Raw genomic sequence first — 19,852 nt, 5'->3', positions numbered from 1 at the left:
AAAGTTCTCTCTCTGTGAGAGGATCTGCAATTTGGATCTCACTCCCTGTCAATTTAAAGTCTGTAACCAGATTGAATATGTTTAAAAAACAAACTAAACTCTGTCTGTGTCAAAAACAGCATATAATTCATGCTTAATGGATTTTATTGTTTTAATTGTTTTATGTGAATGACTGTTTATGTTGTTAATATTATTTTTTAATTATTTTACTCTTTTATTGCCATTCAGCATCCTAGTAATATCTTCGATATCCTGTTTATAAAAGCCCATCTAGGCACAAATACTGCAAATTAGATGCCATAAGCAGTAACATGTCAGCAAAACTACTGATTAAAAAAGCAAAGCATGAGAAACCATTGAAGTTTTGGACTTTTCATCATTCTCTATCAGTTGATTTTTATGGTAAATGGACTGTACTTATATATCACCTTTCTATCTTATCAAGACAATCAAAGATCTTTACAACATAATCTGTGCCTCATTTACCATTTCATACAACACTCTACTAGAACTATACAAAGAATAATCAGTACTTTATCACATTCATATACCAATAGGACACACATCGGAGGCAATGAAGGGTTCAATATCTTGCCCAGGGACACTTCGGCATGTGACTGCTGGTGGAATCGAACCTGACTCTTGCATTGGAAGACGACTGTTCTAACCACTCAGCCACAGCCGCTCCTAAGAAAGAAATTTGAAAGAAAATGAATGTAAGACAACAGACATAAAGTGCCTGGTTTTTAACATTTTTGTAGGAGTCCTTTGAAAGGTTTCTTAGCTGAATGACTTGTTGAAACAACACCCTGGTGTCTTGTGCCTAGACACCAAAGTCCACCAGATTGGATACCAAATGAGATTTGTCTATTAAAAAAAGGGGGATCGTTAACACAAATTTCGCATGGACAACGAGCTGATCATGGCTACTTGATCGTATGAGCCATCGGGTGAGATGAAGGGGTGGCTTGTGGCTGGACCATGAGTAGTCTGGACGAACCTCTCCTGTACCCAGCCTAAGCAGGGCCAACCGCAGTCCTATCTGGGTGAAACCTAGAAGCCCAGGAGGCCTACGACCCCTTTTCAGGAGGGCTGGGGTGATCCACTGACCAGGACGAGGGTGGTTCACCGGGACAAACAAAGACTGCTGGATATGGGTACCAGTGACCCCGTGACCAGAAAATTTTCAGTTCAGTTTATTTATTTAGCACCAAATCACAACAGAAGTTATCTCAAGGCACTGAACAGAAACATTTATATATAAAAATAATAATAATTTAACATTATTTTTGGTTATTTATCGAGCAGACTACTTTGAGTTTAACTCCATCACAGAAGAAGTATGAAGGCGACAGTGGAAAGGAAAAACTCCCTCATGAGGAAGAAACCTTTAGCAGAACCAGGCTCAGGAAAAGCGGCCATCTGCTTCAACCGGCTGGGTTTGGTAGGAACAGATACACAATGGCAGGTCAAGAATCACATGTTAAGATAGAAATAGTATCAAATGAAAACTATTAAATTTTTTATCAAATTATTTAAGGAAATAAGGTCAATTTGTCCTCTAGTTGTCTAAGCCTATAGCAGCATAACAAGCCAACCCTAACTATATGATTTATCAAAAAGGAAAGTCTTAAAATTGGACAATGTGTCAGCCTCACGGACAGAAACTGGAAGTTGGTTGCACAAGAGAGGAGCCTGATTCTAATTTTAGTGATATTGCACAGGTGGAAGAAGGCAGTTCTAGTAACGTTATTAATGTGGGGGATAAAAGACATGTCCTGATAAAAAATAACACCAATATTTTTAACATTAGAGCTGGAGGGCAGATTAATGCCATCTAAGGAGGGAGAAAGACTGAAAAATTAATTCCTAAGGTGCTCAGGTCCAAAACCTCAGTCTTGTCTGTGTTCAAAAGGAGAAAATTAAGGGTCATTCAGGTTTTTATGTCTTTAAGACATGCTTGTAGTCTAAGTAGCTGATTGGATTAATTTGGTTTCATGTACATGTATAACTGTGTATCACCATAAGAATGAAAATGTATCCCATGCTGTTTAATAACTTTACCTAATGGAAGCATATATAAGGTAAAGAGTATTGGTCTAAGCACTAAACCTTGAGGAACTCCATGACTAATTTTGGTGTATGATGAAGATTCATTATTTACTTTTATAAATTGGAATCTATCAGATAGATATGATTTAAACTAATTTAGAGCCATTCTTGTAATTTCAATATCATATTCAAGTCACTGTAGTAAATTATTGTGATTAACTGTATCAAATGCAGCACTGAGGTCTAACAGACCAGTATAGACACAAGTCCATTGTCAGAGGCCATGAGAATATCACTAGTAACTTTTACCAGTGCAGATTCAGTGCTGTGGTGTGCTCTGAACACTGACTGAAACTCTTCAAACAGATTATTTCTTTGCAGATGATCACTTAACGGACCAGCAACTATTTTCTCTACATGATGGGGCAGTACGGTGGCTCAGATGGTAGAGCTGTTGCCTTTTAGCAAGAAGGTCACCAGTTCAAATTCTGGCCTGGGGGTCTTTCTAGGTGGAGTTTGTCTCCGTGCATGTGTGGGTTTTCTCCAGGTGCTCCAGTTTCCTCCCACAGACCAAAAACATACAGTACATGTTAGACTGATTGGTAACTCTAAATTGTCTCTAGGTGTGAGTGAGACAGTGAATGGTTGTTTGTCTCGTTTGTCTTTATGTGTTCCTGTGGTGGACTGGAGACCTGTCCAGGGTGTACCTCACCTCTCGCACAGTGACTGCTGGACACCAGTGGTCCCCATGACCGAAAAAGGAAGAAGTAAGTAAAGATAATGGATGGATGGATGGATGGATGGATGGAATAAAGACAAATAATCCTGTACATCCTATCTTTAATCTTGTCAATATGGTTTCATCTCATTTGCTCCTCCTGCCTTGTCTCATGAAATAAAAATGAGGTTACACAGCAAATAGATATCTCCCTTTATTGCTTTGATTCCATCTCTCAGCCACACTTCTGTTATTATTATTGCACTATTATTACACTGTTGTTTTTAGATTTGACTGAATTAAAACACTGACTTTCGACTTACACATTTAATGTTGAATAAGGATATGAAAACTTTTACTATCTAAAATTACCACATGAAAACAGATTCAAATAAACTTCCCATCAAGCCCCAACTTAGTATCTTAATTAGATGAAATCTTTAAGACTACCAGTAGATAAAATCTTTGAACAGATTCACCAGGAGAGGGAATTCTAAATAAATAAATAAATAAATGTAATCCAGCCATGGAGAAATCCAGTTTTTCACAACATGTTTATTTGCAGCACCATAAAAAGTCACATAAACATGCCCATTGTATTTGCTCTCATTCTGCCTTTCCTTTGGGATGAAGCAGTGATGGTGGAGGTTGAGGAAAGGAGTGGAGAATTGGAGGAAGGGTTTTTTTGTTGGCAAGATAAAAAGCTAGAACGTCACCAGGTGGCCTGCAGGCGTCACTCACTTGCTGGCAGAGGTAAAGGTGAAGCATCCTCTCTGGTGGAACTGCATGTCCCTAATACGGCGCATGGACTGGATCTGGGGCTGGAAGGCGCAGAAATCGTTGTAGTGTCTGTAGTCACCGCACTCAAACAGGTACTGGTAGCCTCTGTAGCCGGGGTACTGGTAACCCACCCAACTGAGAGACATGAAGAGGGGGAGGACAGTCAAAGTTGGGTCAGTGCCTTCCACTGGTTCTCAAATATTCAAATATTTGTGTCATGATTTATATCCGCCATGTAAACTTCATCCCTTTCCTAGTTTCTTTGGGGTGTGTACGTTTGTGATGTCATTTCAAACACTCTTTGGTAACTTTTGTTGACCTTAAAGCATTTGTTAGGATCTGATTATAATTTTTAATTGTTCTTCTAGATGTTTCCAGTGACCATTGGCAGGATGTTTGTGAAGTCTAATTAAAGAAATTTCAGTGGTTGTCGAAGATGTTCCGGAGCGTCTTTAAGAGATATTATTGGTTTTAGACCCACTGTACTTCTCTGACAGATTCTATATTTTAAACAGATTGAGGACAACATAACTCAAAGAGGACAGCCCAAAGGACAGAAGGACACCTTAGACCAGGGGTGTCCAGGGCTACCATCCTACATGTTTTAGATGATTCTCTGCTCCAACACATCTGATTTGAATCAATGGGTGATTGATGAAGAGGTAATTTAACCACTGAATTAGGTGTAAGGATGCTGGGAAACCTCTAAAACATTGCAGGATTTTGGCCTCTGAGGACCTCTGCATTAAAGCATTACTTTGAAGTTGTAAACATAAATGTAAAGACCTCGGAAACAATTGTTCTTTATCGACTTTCTTTGAAAGTCTATGGTAAAAGTTGCCTTTGAAACCTTTGTGTTAAGCAATTGTGATTAGCAGAGAATTCACAGGGAGTAGCTTGAAGAACATCTAAAGAACCTTGTCTTCCATCACCATCATCTATGACCTTAAGGGATTGTCAATTAGTCTTTTATAAAGTTTACTGGTTACTAAGGAGATACATTACCTCATTTATGATGTTCTGTGGCATTGCAAGAAGGGTTGGTGGTCACAAAGACCCACTGACCCATTGTAGAGTAATGGAAGAGTTCTACTAAGCTCAGGAGAGGTCCTTAGGGGTATTTGTGATTTTTTTTTTTTCCTTGTGACTGAGCGTGTTCTAAGCAATACTGGACAATACGCTTTACATGTTATAAACAGTATCACTAAGTTGATTGTAGAGGCCATTTCTTAAAATGTTGTTTTTCTTTGATAGAGCCACAGAGTTGCTTGTCGTTGCCCCACAGAAGGTTCTCATGGTATTTTAGGAACTGAAGATTCTGTTCAGAACACAGTCACTATAGAAATCTTGCAGAAAGTCATATGTAGTTGTTAAGAGACAGGGACATCGAGAACATTGGTTGGAGAGGTCTACTTTAAAGGTCCTAAAGAGATTAAGTTTGCTTTGGGGTTCTTGAGAGATCAGCGATTCCTTGGAAGATTTGGACTCTAGTTCATGAAGTTATGGAGGTCACTGAATGGGCTGTAAGACTAATTTTAGAAAAACAGTGGTTGTCTTTTAGCTATTTCAAACAACTACTGAATGGGCTCAGTTTGCCACCAAATCAAAGTATCCCTCAGAATACTGTTTATCAAGGATAAGGACTGTTTTATGAACAAGTCCTTGGGGCTTTTTTAGAACAGTCTCATTAAAAAACGTTCCAGTGGATTCTTGGAAACTAGAGGATTTGAAAATATTTGAAAGTTATTGATGTCAATGTTTATGATTTCTTGCTTGTCAGATATTGTGTTACCCTAGGAGGTTTTATTGGACCATTGGTTAATGTATTTGCAAGGCTTGTTTTGGGATGTCATGCCTGTCATGTCATGCCAAAAGCTTGTGAAAATGACAATGTCCTTTTACTGGAATGCTTGGAGGATTCTCAGAAAATAATTCTGGGATTGCTATTTCACCCCACTTTAGATAAATAAACTCCACTTTGTTCTAAGTCCAAAGAGTCATGTGATGTTAGTAGCTTGATGTTTACTTGCTTATGCTTAAAATAGTATTTCCTCTATTTTTGATTTTTGAAAAGCTGCCTCTAGGTGTTTTCTGTCTGACAGCTTCCCATCTTCAGCTAAATTAATTCATTTTAGAAAACAGCTAAAGTGTGTAAATGTGTCCACTCACGCTCCTCCTGGCACCCTCACGCTGCCCACTCTGTCACAGAAGCCGTGCGCCCAGAGGGTGGGTACATCATCCTCCTGGATCTCCATCTTGTTACCCTTGAAGTCGGAGAGCTCATACAGGCAAATCTTGTGCTCCATGCTGTCCTGCAGGGAAAAAAGACAAGAACATTTTGTTTCCATTTGCCAAGAAATGCACATATTTGTCCACATATTTTGTTTTATAGACTTTAGTTTTAGCTGTGAATCAACAGGTGGCAGTGTTCTTCTGATTTTGGAACAGAGGAAACCCTTAATAGGGTTCTGGTAATATCATGGCATATGTTCTTAATAAATCTGCTGTATTTTGATCAAATGTAACACAGTCAATTAACCCATCACTAAAGGAGAGTATGTGCCTCTGCTGTTTTTACATTTCTATTTAGTTGGATTCTCCACTATTTCTGAAATATTTAGATGAAATGTCCTGCCCTCTTGCACAGAATGTAGCCCACTAGTAGGGGATCAAGATGGTGTAGAAGCAGGGCAGCCGACCCAGGACCTGAAAGTCCCAGGTTCGATCCCCAGTCATTGCACATCTCGTGGTGTCTCTGAGCAGCACACCCTACCCCCGGGTGTCTTCAATAGAAGCCCACTGCTCCACCTGGTGGTGGATGGTTTAACTGCAGAGAGCCAATTTCACCATTATATGGAAACATACAATGATGACAACGCATAACACATTATTTTTATACTATCTGAATAATTCAACAGCTGCATGTACCATGCGGATGGGCCTGAAGGACATGAGGCAGTCACTGCGGTAGGAGTTGCTCCAGGTATCCCAGCGAGGATACTCTCCCTTCTCCAGGATGAACATCTCCCCACGGAAGTTGGTCTGCTCAAAGGCAACAAAGCTGGAGGAGTGGGAGGGGGGAGGACGGGGGATGGAGGGGGATCACAAATGTGAGGTGAGGGACAACAGGACAGAAGAGTTAGATGGAGAATAACAGTAAAATTAGAATGTCCATGTGTGTGTGTGTGTGTGTGTGTGTGTGTGTGTGTGTGTGTGTGTGTGAGTGTCCACTTACGGGCCACACTCCACAATGATACTACGCACTCTATCCATGCCACGGTCACACACGTTCATACACTCATTCTGGATCTCCATCATCCTGCCCTGGAAGTTCTCCTGGTCGAACAGCATCATCTGCACAGAAAATTAGCTTCATGTCATGAAACAGCTGAAGTAAAAATATACAAACGCTGCACATTTATTGATCATGTTAAACTACTATTATAAGATTTCACTGAAAAATATAGAAACTTTGTAAAACTAAGTGATATTTTTAAATATGAATTGGATGGTTTGTAAAAACTATTTAAGTTAGAATCTGAACTTTGAAACAAACTAAAATGATTGATACTTATATTTTATGTGTTTGTAAAAAACACTTGTTTTTCTGAATATTTATCTTACATTTTGATGCTACCCTGTCATTATTTTTATTTCTCACATCTGAACTATTTTTAAGTTTTCTGATATCCATAACTTAACTCTTATTTTATGTGATGCAAGTTTGATCTGTTTTACGCTAATTAAAAATCTCTGTTTGTGTAAACCTGCATATTATTTTATTGTATATGAATTTACTAACTGATGGATCTTCTTTGGATAGTTCTTTAAATCTGTAAATCTATTTCAGTTAAATACAATGGGAAGTTTTTGCTGATGTGACCTTGACTACAGATTAAACTGCTCACTGTAATTTAATCTGAAAATCTGTTTCAGCCTGATTAAAAATATGTGGTCAATTGAATGTAACTCATTAACTGTTTGAACTAAAGCTACATTAATATGAAATTAAAAGTCTATTTCAACAAAACCAAGATGGCTTTTTGAATTAAATTAATCTTTGTGCAACAGGACAACATTTAACTAACCCTCCAAATTGTTCATTGATTGAAAAGAATCCTTAACTAGATGAAAATGTAAATAAATAAATAAAGTTATTTTATTTAAGTGCTGACATAAAGGGTGACAGATGGTGTTAAAATGGATTAGAAGCAAATGTTTGACTCCGCCCTCCTGCCTGAGTGACCTCCACAGCTAACATTCAGTGAGGTCAATCAGCATTTTTCTGGTAACCAAGATGTTTTTAATTTATAGTTTTATTTAATCTTTATGACATTATTTAAGTGAAAATTACACTTAATATTAGAATAAAACAACGAATAGGCAAAATCTTGTTTTACAGTGAAGAATTATTAAATCATTAGCAAACATCATCCCTTTTTGCTTCACTACACTTATTTGGAAGATGTGCTTTTATATTTTGGTTTTCCTTCATTAAATGCACTCTTATCCTAAAATAAAAACACAACAGGTCCCTGCTGGTTATTTTCTGAGCCTCAGCTATGTTGCCAACATGGCAGAAAGCTGCTACATGGCAACATTTAATTGGCTTTTAAACACTCAAACTTTTCTTTGTAGATCTGCTTCTACAAAACAGTTTCTGCTAATCATTTAATCTTCATTTTAACCTCTTTTACCTTTGATTTAGTTAATGTGATTAAGAATTAAAGAGGGTAAGCATTGGCATTGCTGAGGAACATCCTTCGTGGAAAAAAAACATATCTTTACGACAGTCACAACTATCACAAAGACACAGAGCCTTGTGCCTCACCCTCTCAGTTTTTAGATCCAAATACTGGGGTCCTAAAGCCTCAACAGAATTCAAAGCTCATTGCACACTGAACTCATACTAACATACACCAATTTGTGAAAGAATTTGCTGTCTTGTTTGTCTGAAATTAAGTCTGTTGAAGCCCCACACTCCTCCTAAATGGTTACTTCATGGCCTCAAAACTTGTTGCATGGAATGATTCTGTTTCACCATGAAGTGCACAGTGACTCACTCTGTAGGATCCCATGCCAGGCTCCCCAGTCTTGGTGACCTTGCTGGTGGCAGCGTTTGCAGGGGCTCCCTTGTCCTTGGCATCAGTGCCCTGGCTGGAGGCGGACTTGGCAGTCTGAGACATGGTGAGGGGCTTCAGGAGAGTCTGCGTTAGAGATGCAGGGAGACAAGGAGACAAACAGAATTAGAGGCGTAAATGGAAGTGTCAGGAGTACAGAGGGAGGTATGGTAGGGTGACAAGTGCTGAAGTAGAAACTAATGACTAAGAGAGGTTAAAATTATCTGTGGGACTGCTGTTAGAACTGTTTTGTATATATGTGTGTGTGATTTATACAGAAAACCAGATTTGTGTTTATGTGGGGCTCTGGACTTCTGTTTTGGGGAGTTTTCCAAGAGCTGAAGGGAGACACAGTGGAGTCAGTGCAGGGATCAGGTCCTGACTCTGGATGCTCATCTGGATGCTTAGAGGTGTGTGTCTGTGTCTGTGTGTCCTTACCTGCGTTAGTACAGCTTGTAGCGCCGTGTGAAGGAGGCTGGCTCGTGCTGGTCCCGTCAGAGCTCAACCCAAGCTTTTATACTCTGGCAAAGGCTGAACGTGGGGGCTCACGGCACAATAGAAAGCCTCTCGTCATCACAGTTGGCCTGAGTTAAAGCCACCGGGTTGTGGTCGTGCCTGGAAACACCGCTGGCCCCTCCGGCCTGCCTGTAAGCACTCCGCAGTCAAAAGAAAAGCCCTGACCGAGGCGTTTTTCCTCTGTGTTGGGGTGCCGGGCCTGTAAGCTATAGTTGTGTGGAGACACAAACGCAGAGGTTCAGAGGACAGAAGGGGGTAATTCACTCTGTCACCTACATAGACTCATAAAAATTCAACATATTCACTAGGTATGGACCTCCAAACAAAGCTGTGGCCCCCGACTCTGTGCTGGGGCCATGTCAGGGCTCATTAAAAAAAAACACAAACTAGGTAAAAAGAACAGATGAAAACTGTGGAAAAAAAGGGATGTACAAGTCAAGTCAAGTCAACTTTATTTATAGAGCACATTTAAAACAGAACCTGTTATCAAAGTGCTTAACAACAACAAATGTATACACAACAGTCTGTGCAGTGCTTTAATTTAATCAGCTTAAAACTTGAATAAATAGGAACAGTCAACCTGCCTTTTTGGCAAGTGACTGTTATTCAAAACAGGAAGCTGGAAAATATTTTATCTAAATTAAAACCATAACTTCTACACATTGAAGCAACTTTTGGTAATTTTACTAATTCTTGATGAAAGTTATTACCTGCGACTGGAAGGTAAAGGCAGAAGATTACGTTTTGTCTGTGATTGTGTGAACACCTGTCAGTCAAAACAAAATCCCAGAAACCACTGGGCAGATTTGAATGAAACTTGAAAAAACTTATAATTCAACAATCTCTACAAGTGATGAACAGAAGTGAATTCAAAATCTTACTTCTTTTTCTTCTTTCTGTTGCCTTTCATTTTATTTGTGATTGTATTTCTTATTGTATATACAATTGTTTTGTTTTGTTTTGTTTTAAAAAATGAATAAATTTATAAAATAAAAAATAAAATAAAAAAATCTACAAAGCTCTCAACAACCTAACTCCATCTTATATTACAGACCTTATTGTTCCATATTTTCCTAACAGAGCACTTTGCTTTCAGACTGCAGGTTTACTTGCGGTTCCTAGAGTTTATAAAAGCAGAATGGGAGGAAGATCTTTCAGTTATCAGGCTCCTCTCTTGTGGAACATCTTCCAGTTTCTGTCCATGAGGTTGACATATTGTCCAGGTTTAAGACTGGGATTAACATTTTCCTTTTTGCTAAATCCTATAGTTAGGGTTGCCTTGTTATGCTATAACCTTAAACTACCGGAGGACAAATTAACCTCATTTCCTTAAATGAACTGTTAAAATTTAATCGTTTTCATTTGATACTATTTCTATCTTAACATGTGATTCTTGACCTGCCATTGTGTATCTGTTCCTACCAAACTCAGTCGGTCAAAGCAGATGGCCGCTTGTCCTGAGTCTGGTTCTGCTAAAGGTTTCTTCCTGGCGAGGAAGTTTTCCTTTCCACTGTCGCCTTCATGCTTGTTCAAGATGAGAGTTCTGTGATGGAGTTAATCTCAAAGCAGTCTGCTCCTCAGATAAATAATGTTAAATTATTTCACATGGGGCAGCTGTGGCTTAAAGGTTAGAGCAGTTATCCTCCAATGGGAGAGTTGGGGGTTCAATTCCACCAGCAGTCACATGTTGAAGTGTCCCTGGGCAAGACATTGAACCTCTCATTGCCTCTGATGTGTGTCCCATCAGTGTATGAATGTGATAAAGTACTGATTAATCTTTGTAGAGATCTAGTAGAGTGCTGTATGAATGGGTAAATGAGGCACAGATTGTAAAGAGCTTTTTTTTTTTCATTTACCCTTTATTTATACAGGTAGTCTCATTGAGCCATGAGAACTCATTTTCAAGAGAGCTTTGAGTATCTTGATCAGAAGGAAAGGTGCTAAATTAGTACAGTCCATTTATTTTTATATAAAGAGTATGAATGTTTCTGTTCAGTGCCCTGGGATGACTTCTGTTGTGACGTGGCACTATATAAATGAACTGAATTGAATAGAACGGTTGGATCCAGCCCATTTCAAGATGGCTGCCACAGACAACAGACCTTAAAATGAGATGAAATATGGAACACAGTTATTATTATTTTATTTTTATTTTTTTACATACAATGACAAATAAAATCAAAGTAGTAGTAGTTGAGACTGACCCCAAACACTTATTTTGAGTCCAAGCAAAATGCACAAGAAATCTAAAATTTTGCTATTGCCTATTTGGACTCAGCTCAGTCTGTCTGTTAGCAAAATATTTCATGAACCTCTGAACAAAATGTTTTGAAACTTACTTATGTAATTTTTGGATGTCTCTGACCAAAATCTGCCTCTGAAGACCTTCATGGGACAGGAACTGTTATTTCATTGATTTGAATCCAGAAATACAAATTAGCTCATCCAGAGACTGTCTAATTGTATCCTGAAGTAATCAATTGAAAGAACACTCTTCTTTTACATTATCATTACTATTTTACAATATCTTGATAATCAAAGGTGTGTTTAGTTCATATCATTTCTAAAGTTGAAATGAACTACTTATTTTAAATCAACAGTGAAACAGTATTAATGATTTTTTTAAATCCTCATTTAAATTAGAAATCAAGTTAAATGTCTATTTACAAAGTAATAATGCATTTTGATCTTCTGTCTGAATGAGAAGTAGTGATGTCGGTCAAAAGTCAGAGACAGTCAGAAAGAAGTTATTAGAACGAAGTGGATTGTTTTTAAACCTAGCAGACAGTAAATAAGAAACACTGGCACCTGCTTCCTCTCTCTTCTTCAAAACATTTCCCTGTCTGTACTAAAAGTTCCTAAAACATTCTTGCACTCCTTTTGTCTTGTAATAACCCTCTGACATCACTAGAACCACCCCGTGTTGGTTGTTTCAACCAATCAGGAAGTCCTGAAGTGACCGGAAGTGAGAACTCTTTAAAAGTCCACACTTCCTGGAGTCTTCAGTCTTCGGGTCTTTTCAGTCTTCAGTCTTGTCTTCCAGTTTCCTGAGTCTTTCTTGGGACTATGGAGTCTTCTACTTCTGAGTGGAATTTCTGACTGAGTCTTACTGAGAGTTCCTAAGGAACTTTCAGATTTAATCAATAGCTGATGGATTTGACTGTGAGAAGAGGGTCCGTCCATCCCAGTGGAGTCACAGCGCCTCGCTGTTAACTCACCCGGGCGTAACGCCCTACAACTTCGAAGGAAGCTTGTTCTGTTTAACGGAGTAAACCACACGACTTCTGACAATGGCCAGCTGCTCTTACCGGAGACACTGAAAGGTAGCGTGCATAGGGACATCTAGACCGGAGCTGATCCATCATCTGCAAAGGTAAAGAGACGTCACGAGTTGTTGCGCACTAAGTGGACCGGGGTTTGAGCTGGTGTTGAAAGAAGCGTGCTAATTCTGGTAAACAAAACATACATCTTTCCTTCATCTATCTTCCATTTAAACTCCTTCAATCCTTCCTTTAAAACTCTTCTATTTTGCCAGTAATCTAAATGCCTTCAGAAATGTCTTGTTGTCTTTTTAAGTAAAATGTGCTGAGTTTTATTAATCAGAACCAGATAAGCTAATCACTTGTACATGTTTGATGTTAAATTTTGATTCTGTTAAATAAATGACCACATTTATTGTGATGGGTCAAAGGAAATTAACGTCTCATGTCACTGATTTAAACACAATCCTCACAGTACCTCGTCACATGGCCTTAATTTAACTCAAAAAAGAGAGAACCCGTTATATTTAAATAATTAGTAGTGGAAGGTGCAGCTAAGCTGGCCCTGACACCACTACATACCTCTATGACTAATTAACTTTTGAAGTCAACACGATTAAAGATGGCCGCCACAGCCGAATGATCATAGAAAACACAAAAATACATAAAGATATAACTCAGTCAGTTTTGCAGATGTGCTGACATTTGGTGTGGTAGTAGCTGGAAGTGATTCCCTTCCTTTACGACTTCAACAAACGTTCAGCTAACTCAACCGTTCAGGTGTCAGAATGTTCAACTCGTTCGATGTTACAGCCATGAAGTGAAGGTTTTGTAACTTTTAGAGTTATTCAAATATTTTATTTGATTTACATTTTCCGCTGAAGAACCTAAATTATTTAAAAACTTTTATCTTATGTGAAATTTACATTAGTTTACTTGTTTGTAAAATTTAGCCTTAAAGGCGCTGTTCTATTTCGTATAAGCTTCGCCCTTTAAGGCTGTCGCTTGGTGGGTTTATCCCGTTATGCGGAGCATTAGAACTGAAAAATTTAGTCCAGGCCCACCTGCTGTGTGGGCCCTACCCGGTCCGTATAAATTACGTTAAGAGCGGGAAATCGGCTCCCATTTTTTCTTCAGCAAGCTAATAGCACTGTCAGAAGAACAAAGAAGGAAAATTGTGTAGATGACCAACCTTTGTTAAGGATGCTTGGCCCGGCAGTCGACCTCCGGTCGTCCGGTGGGTTCTCCTCCCCGAGGAGAAGCTGACGAGCAGTCTTATTTCAAGGTAAGCGCCGAGGAATATTTCTCAGTGACAGGTCACTACACGCTGGACAACGCCATCTTGTAATTTTTCCTCTTATCACCGACCCTCGGAGCAAATCGGATTGTTCCTCTGGGACAGGCGCGCTCAGCTGCAGCCCCCGCTGCTCATTCCCTCCTGGGGAGCGTAGTGTCAGTGGAGGGGGGCTGAGTGAATGCTCACCCCATCCCACCTCGTTTCGCATCGGCGATCACACCGCTCCCAGCCGACGGCGCCCTCAGGGGTTGCCCGGCGTAACCCAGGAGGCGGCTGACATGAAGGGACCCCTTTTTTCTACGTCCCACGCCTTTCCCGCCAGTTCGGATGATCCGGCGGGAAGGTTGTTTACTGGGTTCCACTCTGACTCACTGTCTTGATCCATATGGCCTCATGTTCCAGCAGGACGTCCTACGGGCGAGGCCACAGACGGTTCTTTCCTGGTAGATTGGGGGAGCCGGTCTCCAGTCCGCACCCATCACCAGAGTGGAGGGGTTCACCGAGCGGGGCTATCCCTCGGTAACTCCCCCTTGAGCCAAGCCTCGCGGAAGCTTTCGGAGCGAAGCTGTCCAGGTTGGAGCAGCGTCCCATCCCTCCTGGGAAACACAACCAGACGGTGACCACGCTCTCCAATCGAGCCCATCAATGTGCTTTTCAGGCAGCCGCAGCTAACAAAAACGTGGCACTGCTAGCATATAGCGTGTCCAAGGGGCTGGAGGCCGCAGACCTGCCTTAGGAGACCAAGAGCTCCCTCTGTAAGATAGTCGACGCCATCTTCAATATGTGTGCCTCTGCTACGTTTTGCCTGTCCAGGATTGCAGCGTGGATGACGATGATTCAACATCCACCTAGCTCCGTCACTCCCCCTCGCTGCCGGAGAAACTGCACAAAGACCTGATGGAGGGCCCCACCACGGCGGACGTGCTGTTCGGGAGCAGCTTCAAGCCATGCTGGCGAACTCGAAGCAGTCGGAGGATGTACCAGAGGCTGTGCGCCACCTCATCAAGCCGCGCGGCTCATCCCGCCCCCCGGCCCGCTGGAGAGACCGTCGTGAGCAGAGGCAGAACAACGACATTCCACGGCCGCCGCGGCGTCTCTCGCTCAGCTCCACCACCAGCCCCGCCCGTCAGAGACCAGCCCTCTTCATCCCGGCAACCTGCAGTTCAGCGTTTCCCCAGAGATCGCCTGCAGACAGCGCTCTGGGCAAACAAATCGCAGAGCTCAAGGGGGAGAAGTTTTAAAAAATGACGGTCTGCGGAGGGTGTGTGTAAAAGTGACATGAAAGTTAAAATAAATCATCATTCAATGATCAAGTGTCTGTTTTTAGCCAGTCTGTAAGCTCGGATGAACTCACAGCAGCTGCGCACACATCCTCCACACATAACGAGCCGGTGTCCTTAAATAAAGGTTTTTTAAACTCACCGTCGCTCCAAGACATGACGAGTCGCTCACACGACACAATGGTAAGCAAAAATAACTCGTTGTCAACCCGAGCTGCACGATCCTCACCCAAGCGGTGTCAAATGCGCACTCGTGCGATGCAACAGCCTCCATCCAACAGCACTGCGTTGATGATGGCGCACACACAGCTGCCTGGCGCTCACCGGCTCACATCGGTATAAATGTGGGACCGCAGGCCGGGTCCGGTGGAGGTCCTCGCTCTCACAAGAGCAACACACGCCTCACCGAAGTAAACGCGGGCAGCCGTCACCCACCGCGTCTCAGCGCTCGGCAGCTCACAGCAGCATAAGCGTGAGACAGTTGAACGAATCTGGTGACGAGTCACGCCTCCAGCGAGAGCGGCGCGCGTCCCTCCAGCGAGAGCGGCGCGCGTCCCTCCAGAGAAAACATGTGCTCCCGCGGGGCTCTCAGCCTTCACTCCAACAGCATGGCGTAGATGAAGTCACGCTCTCCGCCTCTCAACGTTTGCACAGCGACGTCAAACGCGAAGCCCCACGGCGTCATCAGCTGTCACACGCTTTGCCTCAGCACACACCGGCCCACTTGTACATGAAGGTTGGTCCGCGGTCCGAATGCAGCGCACGGGCGCGTTCAGAGCCTTTTTTCGAGGAAGCCTCGCCCTGGGTCACGCGGAAAACATTCCCGCGATGCATGACGGCGGTTGAGGGGCGGACTGGTGACAGCCGTACAAAACATGACGCATCACTTAAACGCACGTTCACTCCACGAACGTTACGTAGAGTGGCTAAAACATGCTCGCCGGTCAGATAGATGGACAAGGTGTTATGCAAATGGTTACAAGTTACAGTTTGCAACCCGACCCCCTCCATTCGGAGGAGTTATAGAGACGGTCCTGTCATCACCAGACCAAATCTCATCCCTAAATGCAGAAGTCCAAGTGCTTCTGATAAAAGTAATCTCCAGGGTTCCCAACGGAGAGGAAAACACAGGGTTTTACTCACGTTACTTCCTGGTTCCCAAACGGACCGGAGGGATGAGACCGATTTTGGGTCTGTCAGCTTTCAAAAAGGCGATCATGGACAGACCGTTTTCACATGTTGACAACCAGACAGCTGTTGAACAACATCCAGAGAAACGCATACCGATCATCCAAAAACACAGAAAATTCCTGCGTTTTTCTCCTTTCAGGGGATGAAGTATCAGTACAACGGGCTGCCAGTCGGGTATTCCCTCGCGCCTCGTACGTTCTCAGTGTGTGGAGACAGCCCTGCATCTGTTACACAGAGCAGAGATGAGAGTTTTGTTTTACCTGGACGACCTGCTGCTGCTGTCACACTCCAGACAGGAAGCAGTGATGCAGGCTCAGGTGTTGACATCACACCTGTCTAATCTGGGCTTCGCCATAAATTGGAAGAAAAGCTAGATTTTCCCGGCCCAGACAATTGTTTATCTGGGAGTGGAGTTAAATTCAACCACCATGAAGGCTCGTTTATCACAAACGAGAATCGACATTTTAAAAGACCAGCTCCGCCACTTAAGACCTGGCAGAGTGGTAACAGCCGTCTCCGTCATGAAGCTAGTAGGAATGATGTCATCAGCTCACACAGTGGTCCCGCTGGGTTTATTACACATGAGACGCCGCCAGAGGTGGTTTGTGCGTCTGCGTGTGGATCCAGTAAAACAAAGAGACGAATGATCACTGTTCCTCCCTCCGTGAGGGCAGACCTCCGACACTGGGGAAACACCCTGGTTCTGTCGGAGGAAGTCCCCGTCAGCAGACCCACGTCACGTGTCAGTCTTCACGGACGCGTCGCTGTCAGGCTGGGGGGGACATGCCTATCTCAAGCAGTAGGGGCGCTGTGGCCCCATCACACATCAGCCCACATAAATGTTTTGGAGTGTCGCACGATGCTGGATTTGATACAGCACGTTGCTCCCGCGCTACAGAATCAACATGTGTTGTTTCACACAGACAACAAGGTGACTGATGCGTACATAAACCGACAGGGGGGTATGCGTTCAGCCCGGATGTTACACATTGCGTGAAAGCTTCTGTGTTGGGCTCACCAAAATCTGCTCTCCATCAGAGCAGTTTACATACCCGGTGTTCTGAACAAAGGGGCAGATGTGACGTCCAAGGGCGGCCCACGTCACGGGGACTGGACTCTCCATCCAGACCTGATGACTTAGATGTGACAGAAATTTGGCAAAGCAGCTGTGGACCTGTTTGCGACATGAGAGAACGCTCAGTGTCAACTATGGTTTTTCCCTGAGACCGCAAGACAAACCACCACTGGGGGTGGATGCATTTGCCCACAGCCCATGGTCCAAAACACTTCTGTACGCGTTTTCCTCCACCTCCTCTGATTTTATGGTTCCTGAACCGAGTTCAGGAGGAGGGATTGACAGCTCTCCTGGTGGCCCCCGAGCACGTGAACACACCATGGTTCTCAGCCCTACAACGCCTGCTGTCGGGGTGCCCGTGGAAACTGCCATGAAGGGAGGACGCTCTCCTCCAGGCAGGAGGAGCGATCAGGAGTTACCCAGAAATAGGCCAGCACCTGTGGGTCCGGCCACTGAACGGTTCCGCTTAGAGAGGATGGGTCTCCCACAGGAGGTAGTGCGCACAATCCAGGATTCACGTGCTGCATCTACCACAGCGCTGTACACATCAAAGTGGACAGTTTTTCAGCGCTGGTGTACAGCGAAAGGTGTAGAGGCCACCTCATGTCCATTAGGCGGCGTGCTGTCTTTTCTACACAGCTGATGGACAGGAAGTTGGCATTTCAGCACGATTAAAATGTACGCTGCAGCCATCTCTTCCTGCCACGAAGGGTTCGGAGAAAGAACAGCTTTTAATCACCCACTGATGAAGCGGTTTCTAAAAGGCGTACAGAGACGCAGCCTGTTTCATGCCCACTTGTGCCACAGTGGGATTTAACGCTGGTCCTGCGAGCCCTGATCAAAGCTCCATTTGAGCCTCTGGATCAGGTTCAAATTAAATTCTTGTTTCTTAAAACAGTCCTGCTGCTGGCTTTAACATCCGCTAAGAGGGTGAATGTTTCATCTGCCCTCTCTGTCGCTCCGTCAGGTCTTAGAATTCAGGCTGACGGGCAGCTCAGCTGATTTAAGACCAAACCAGCCTTTATGCCTAAAAACATCACAAGCTCTTTTAAATACGGCTGTAATGCGCCAAACTCAACATTTGTTTGTACATTATAGAGATACACATGCAGGTCATCCGTTATCCACCCAGCGCTTGTCACACTGGCTGTGTGAGACCTCTTTCTGAAGCCTGCAGAGCATCAGTTTTAGAGCCTCCTGTCAACCTCAGGGCGCACTCGACCAGGGGTATCGCATCTTCGACTGTTTTGCATAATGGTATGACAATGCAGGACATTTGCACTGCGGCCGCGTGGTCAACACCCTGCTCATTCATTCACTTTTATCTACGTGATGTGATGGCCCGTTCCATGACACATTCTGTCCTTAGTGCTCTAACAGAATGAATATTGTTGTTTTCATGGAACTCTGTTTAAGCTTACATCTGTCTGCATGCTTCACAGTGTGAGATGTGTTATCAGTCACAAGTTGTGTCTGTTATTTTCGTTCTATTGTCACTAATCAGTTCATGACTATTGTAACCAATCAGTTCATTTGATTAATAATCAGTCATTTGTTATTATTAATCTGTCTATACTGTTCAGCCATGAACGCATAGTTACACAACATGCGTCTGTGTATGACTCACATAATTACGCAATGCGTAATTACGCACATAGGGAGCTGAGTGACAAGACATTTTTTGGGCAAGCTTCTGCTTCATACGGTGTTCGAATGGACCCAGTGAGGCGAGGACCACATCTGCTTCACCCTTAACCCACCAAGCGACAGCCTTAAAGGGCGAAGCTTATACAAAATAGAACGTTGGTTACGTACTGTAACCCCAGATTCTATGAGTATAAGCGTAGCCCTTTAAGCGTCTGGCCTCACTGGCTCCTAAATGGCTGAAGAAAAAGCTATTTTGGGAGCCGATTTCCTGCTCTTAACGTAATTTATACGGACCGGGTAGGGCCCACACAGCAGGTGGGCATGGACTAAATTTTTCAGTGCTAATGCTCCGCATAATGGGATAAACCCACCAAGCGACAGCCTTAAAGGGTTACGCTTATACTCATAGAATCTGGGGTTACAGTACGTAACCAACGTTCTTTTTAATTTAGCTTTTAGCTTTTGTTTTGCTAATTTGAGCACATGCTCTGATTGTTTCAGATTGTTTTAACTTAACTTGCTAAACTTACTAATTCAGTTTCAGTTCGTTCAACACCCAGCAGCTGTCGTTCAGCTCTCAGTGTTCACACTGCACTTTTGGGATAAATGTATTTTTTAAAGTTTCTAATAAAAATGTTTAGGAAGCTTTTTAAAAACATTCCAACAATCATTGAAGTGATAATTTCATGCAGCTCAAACTACAACTAATGGGAAGTCTTTTGCACTCCATCACCTTTGCAACAAGTGTGAAAGTCTGTAAGATTATTATTATTATTATTTAATGTTATTTTATGTTTTTATACTCTATTAATCCCCAATGGGCTTTTGGTAGCAGATGTGAGCAATCACCTACCTGTATTTACAGTTTACAGTGATTATTATTGCAATAAAGTGGATATTGCTACTGTGAATAAAA

At 42.6% G+C, this 19,852-nt stretch overlaps 1 protein-coding gene across 1 annotated transcript; it reads right to left on the bottom strand.

Annotated features, from left to right (window-relative positions):
• Positions 1 to 3,305: 3,305 nt before the first annotated feature.
• crybb1 (crystallin, beta B1) lies at positions 3,306 to 9,194 on the bottom strand. The gene is made up of 6 exons (XM_037692399.1): positions 9,109 to 9,194; positions 8,614 to 8,757; positions 6,786 to 6,904; positions 6,479 to 6,611; positions 5,720 to 5,862; positions 3,306 to 3,685 (listed from the first exon to the last, which is right to left on the bottom strand). The coding sequence occupies exons 2-6, from the start codon at positions 8,734 to 8,736 to the stop codon at positions 3,508 to 3,510; spliced, it is 696 nt and encodes a 231-aa protein (XP_037548327.1). The 5' UTR covers positions 8,737 to 8,757; positions 9,109 to 9,194; the 3' UTR covers positions 3,306 to 3,507.
• Positions 9,195 to 19,852: the final 10,658 nt, after the last annotated feature.

Source organism: Nematolebias whitei, chromosome 18 (genome assembly GCF_014905685.2).
Source record: "Nematolebias whitei isolate Nwh7 chromosome 18, NemWhi1, whole genome shotgun sequence".
Lineage (NCBI taxonomy): Eukaryota > Metazoa > Chordata > Actinopteri > Cyprinodontiformes > Rivulidae > Nematolebias > Nematolebias whitei.
This window is presented reverse-complemented; position numbering and strand designations above follow the sequence as displayed.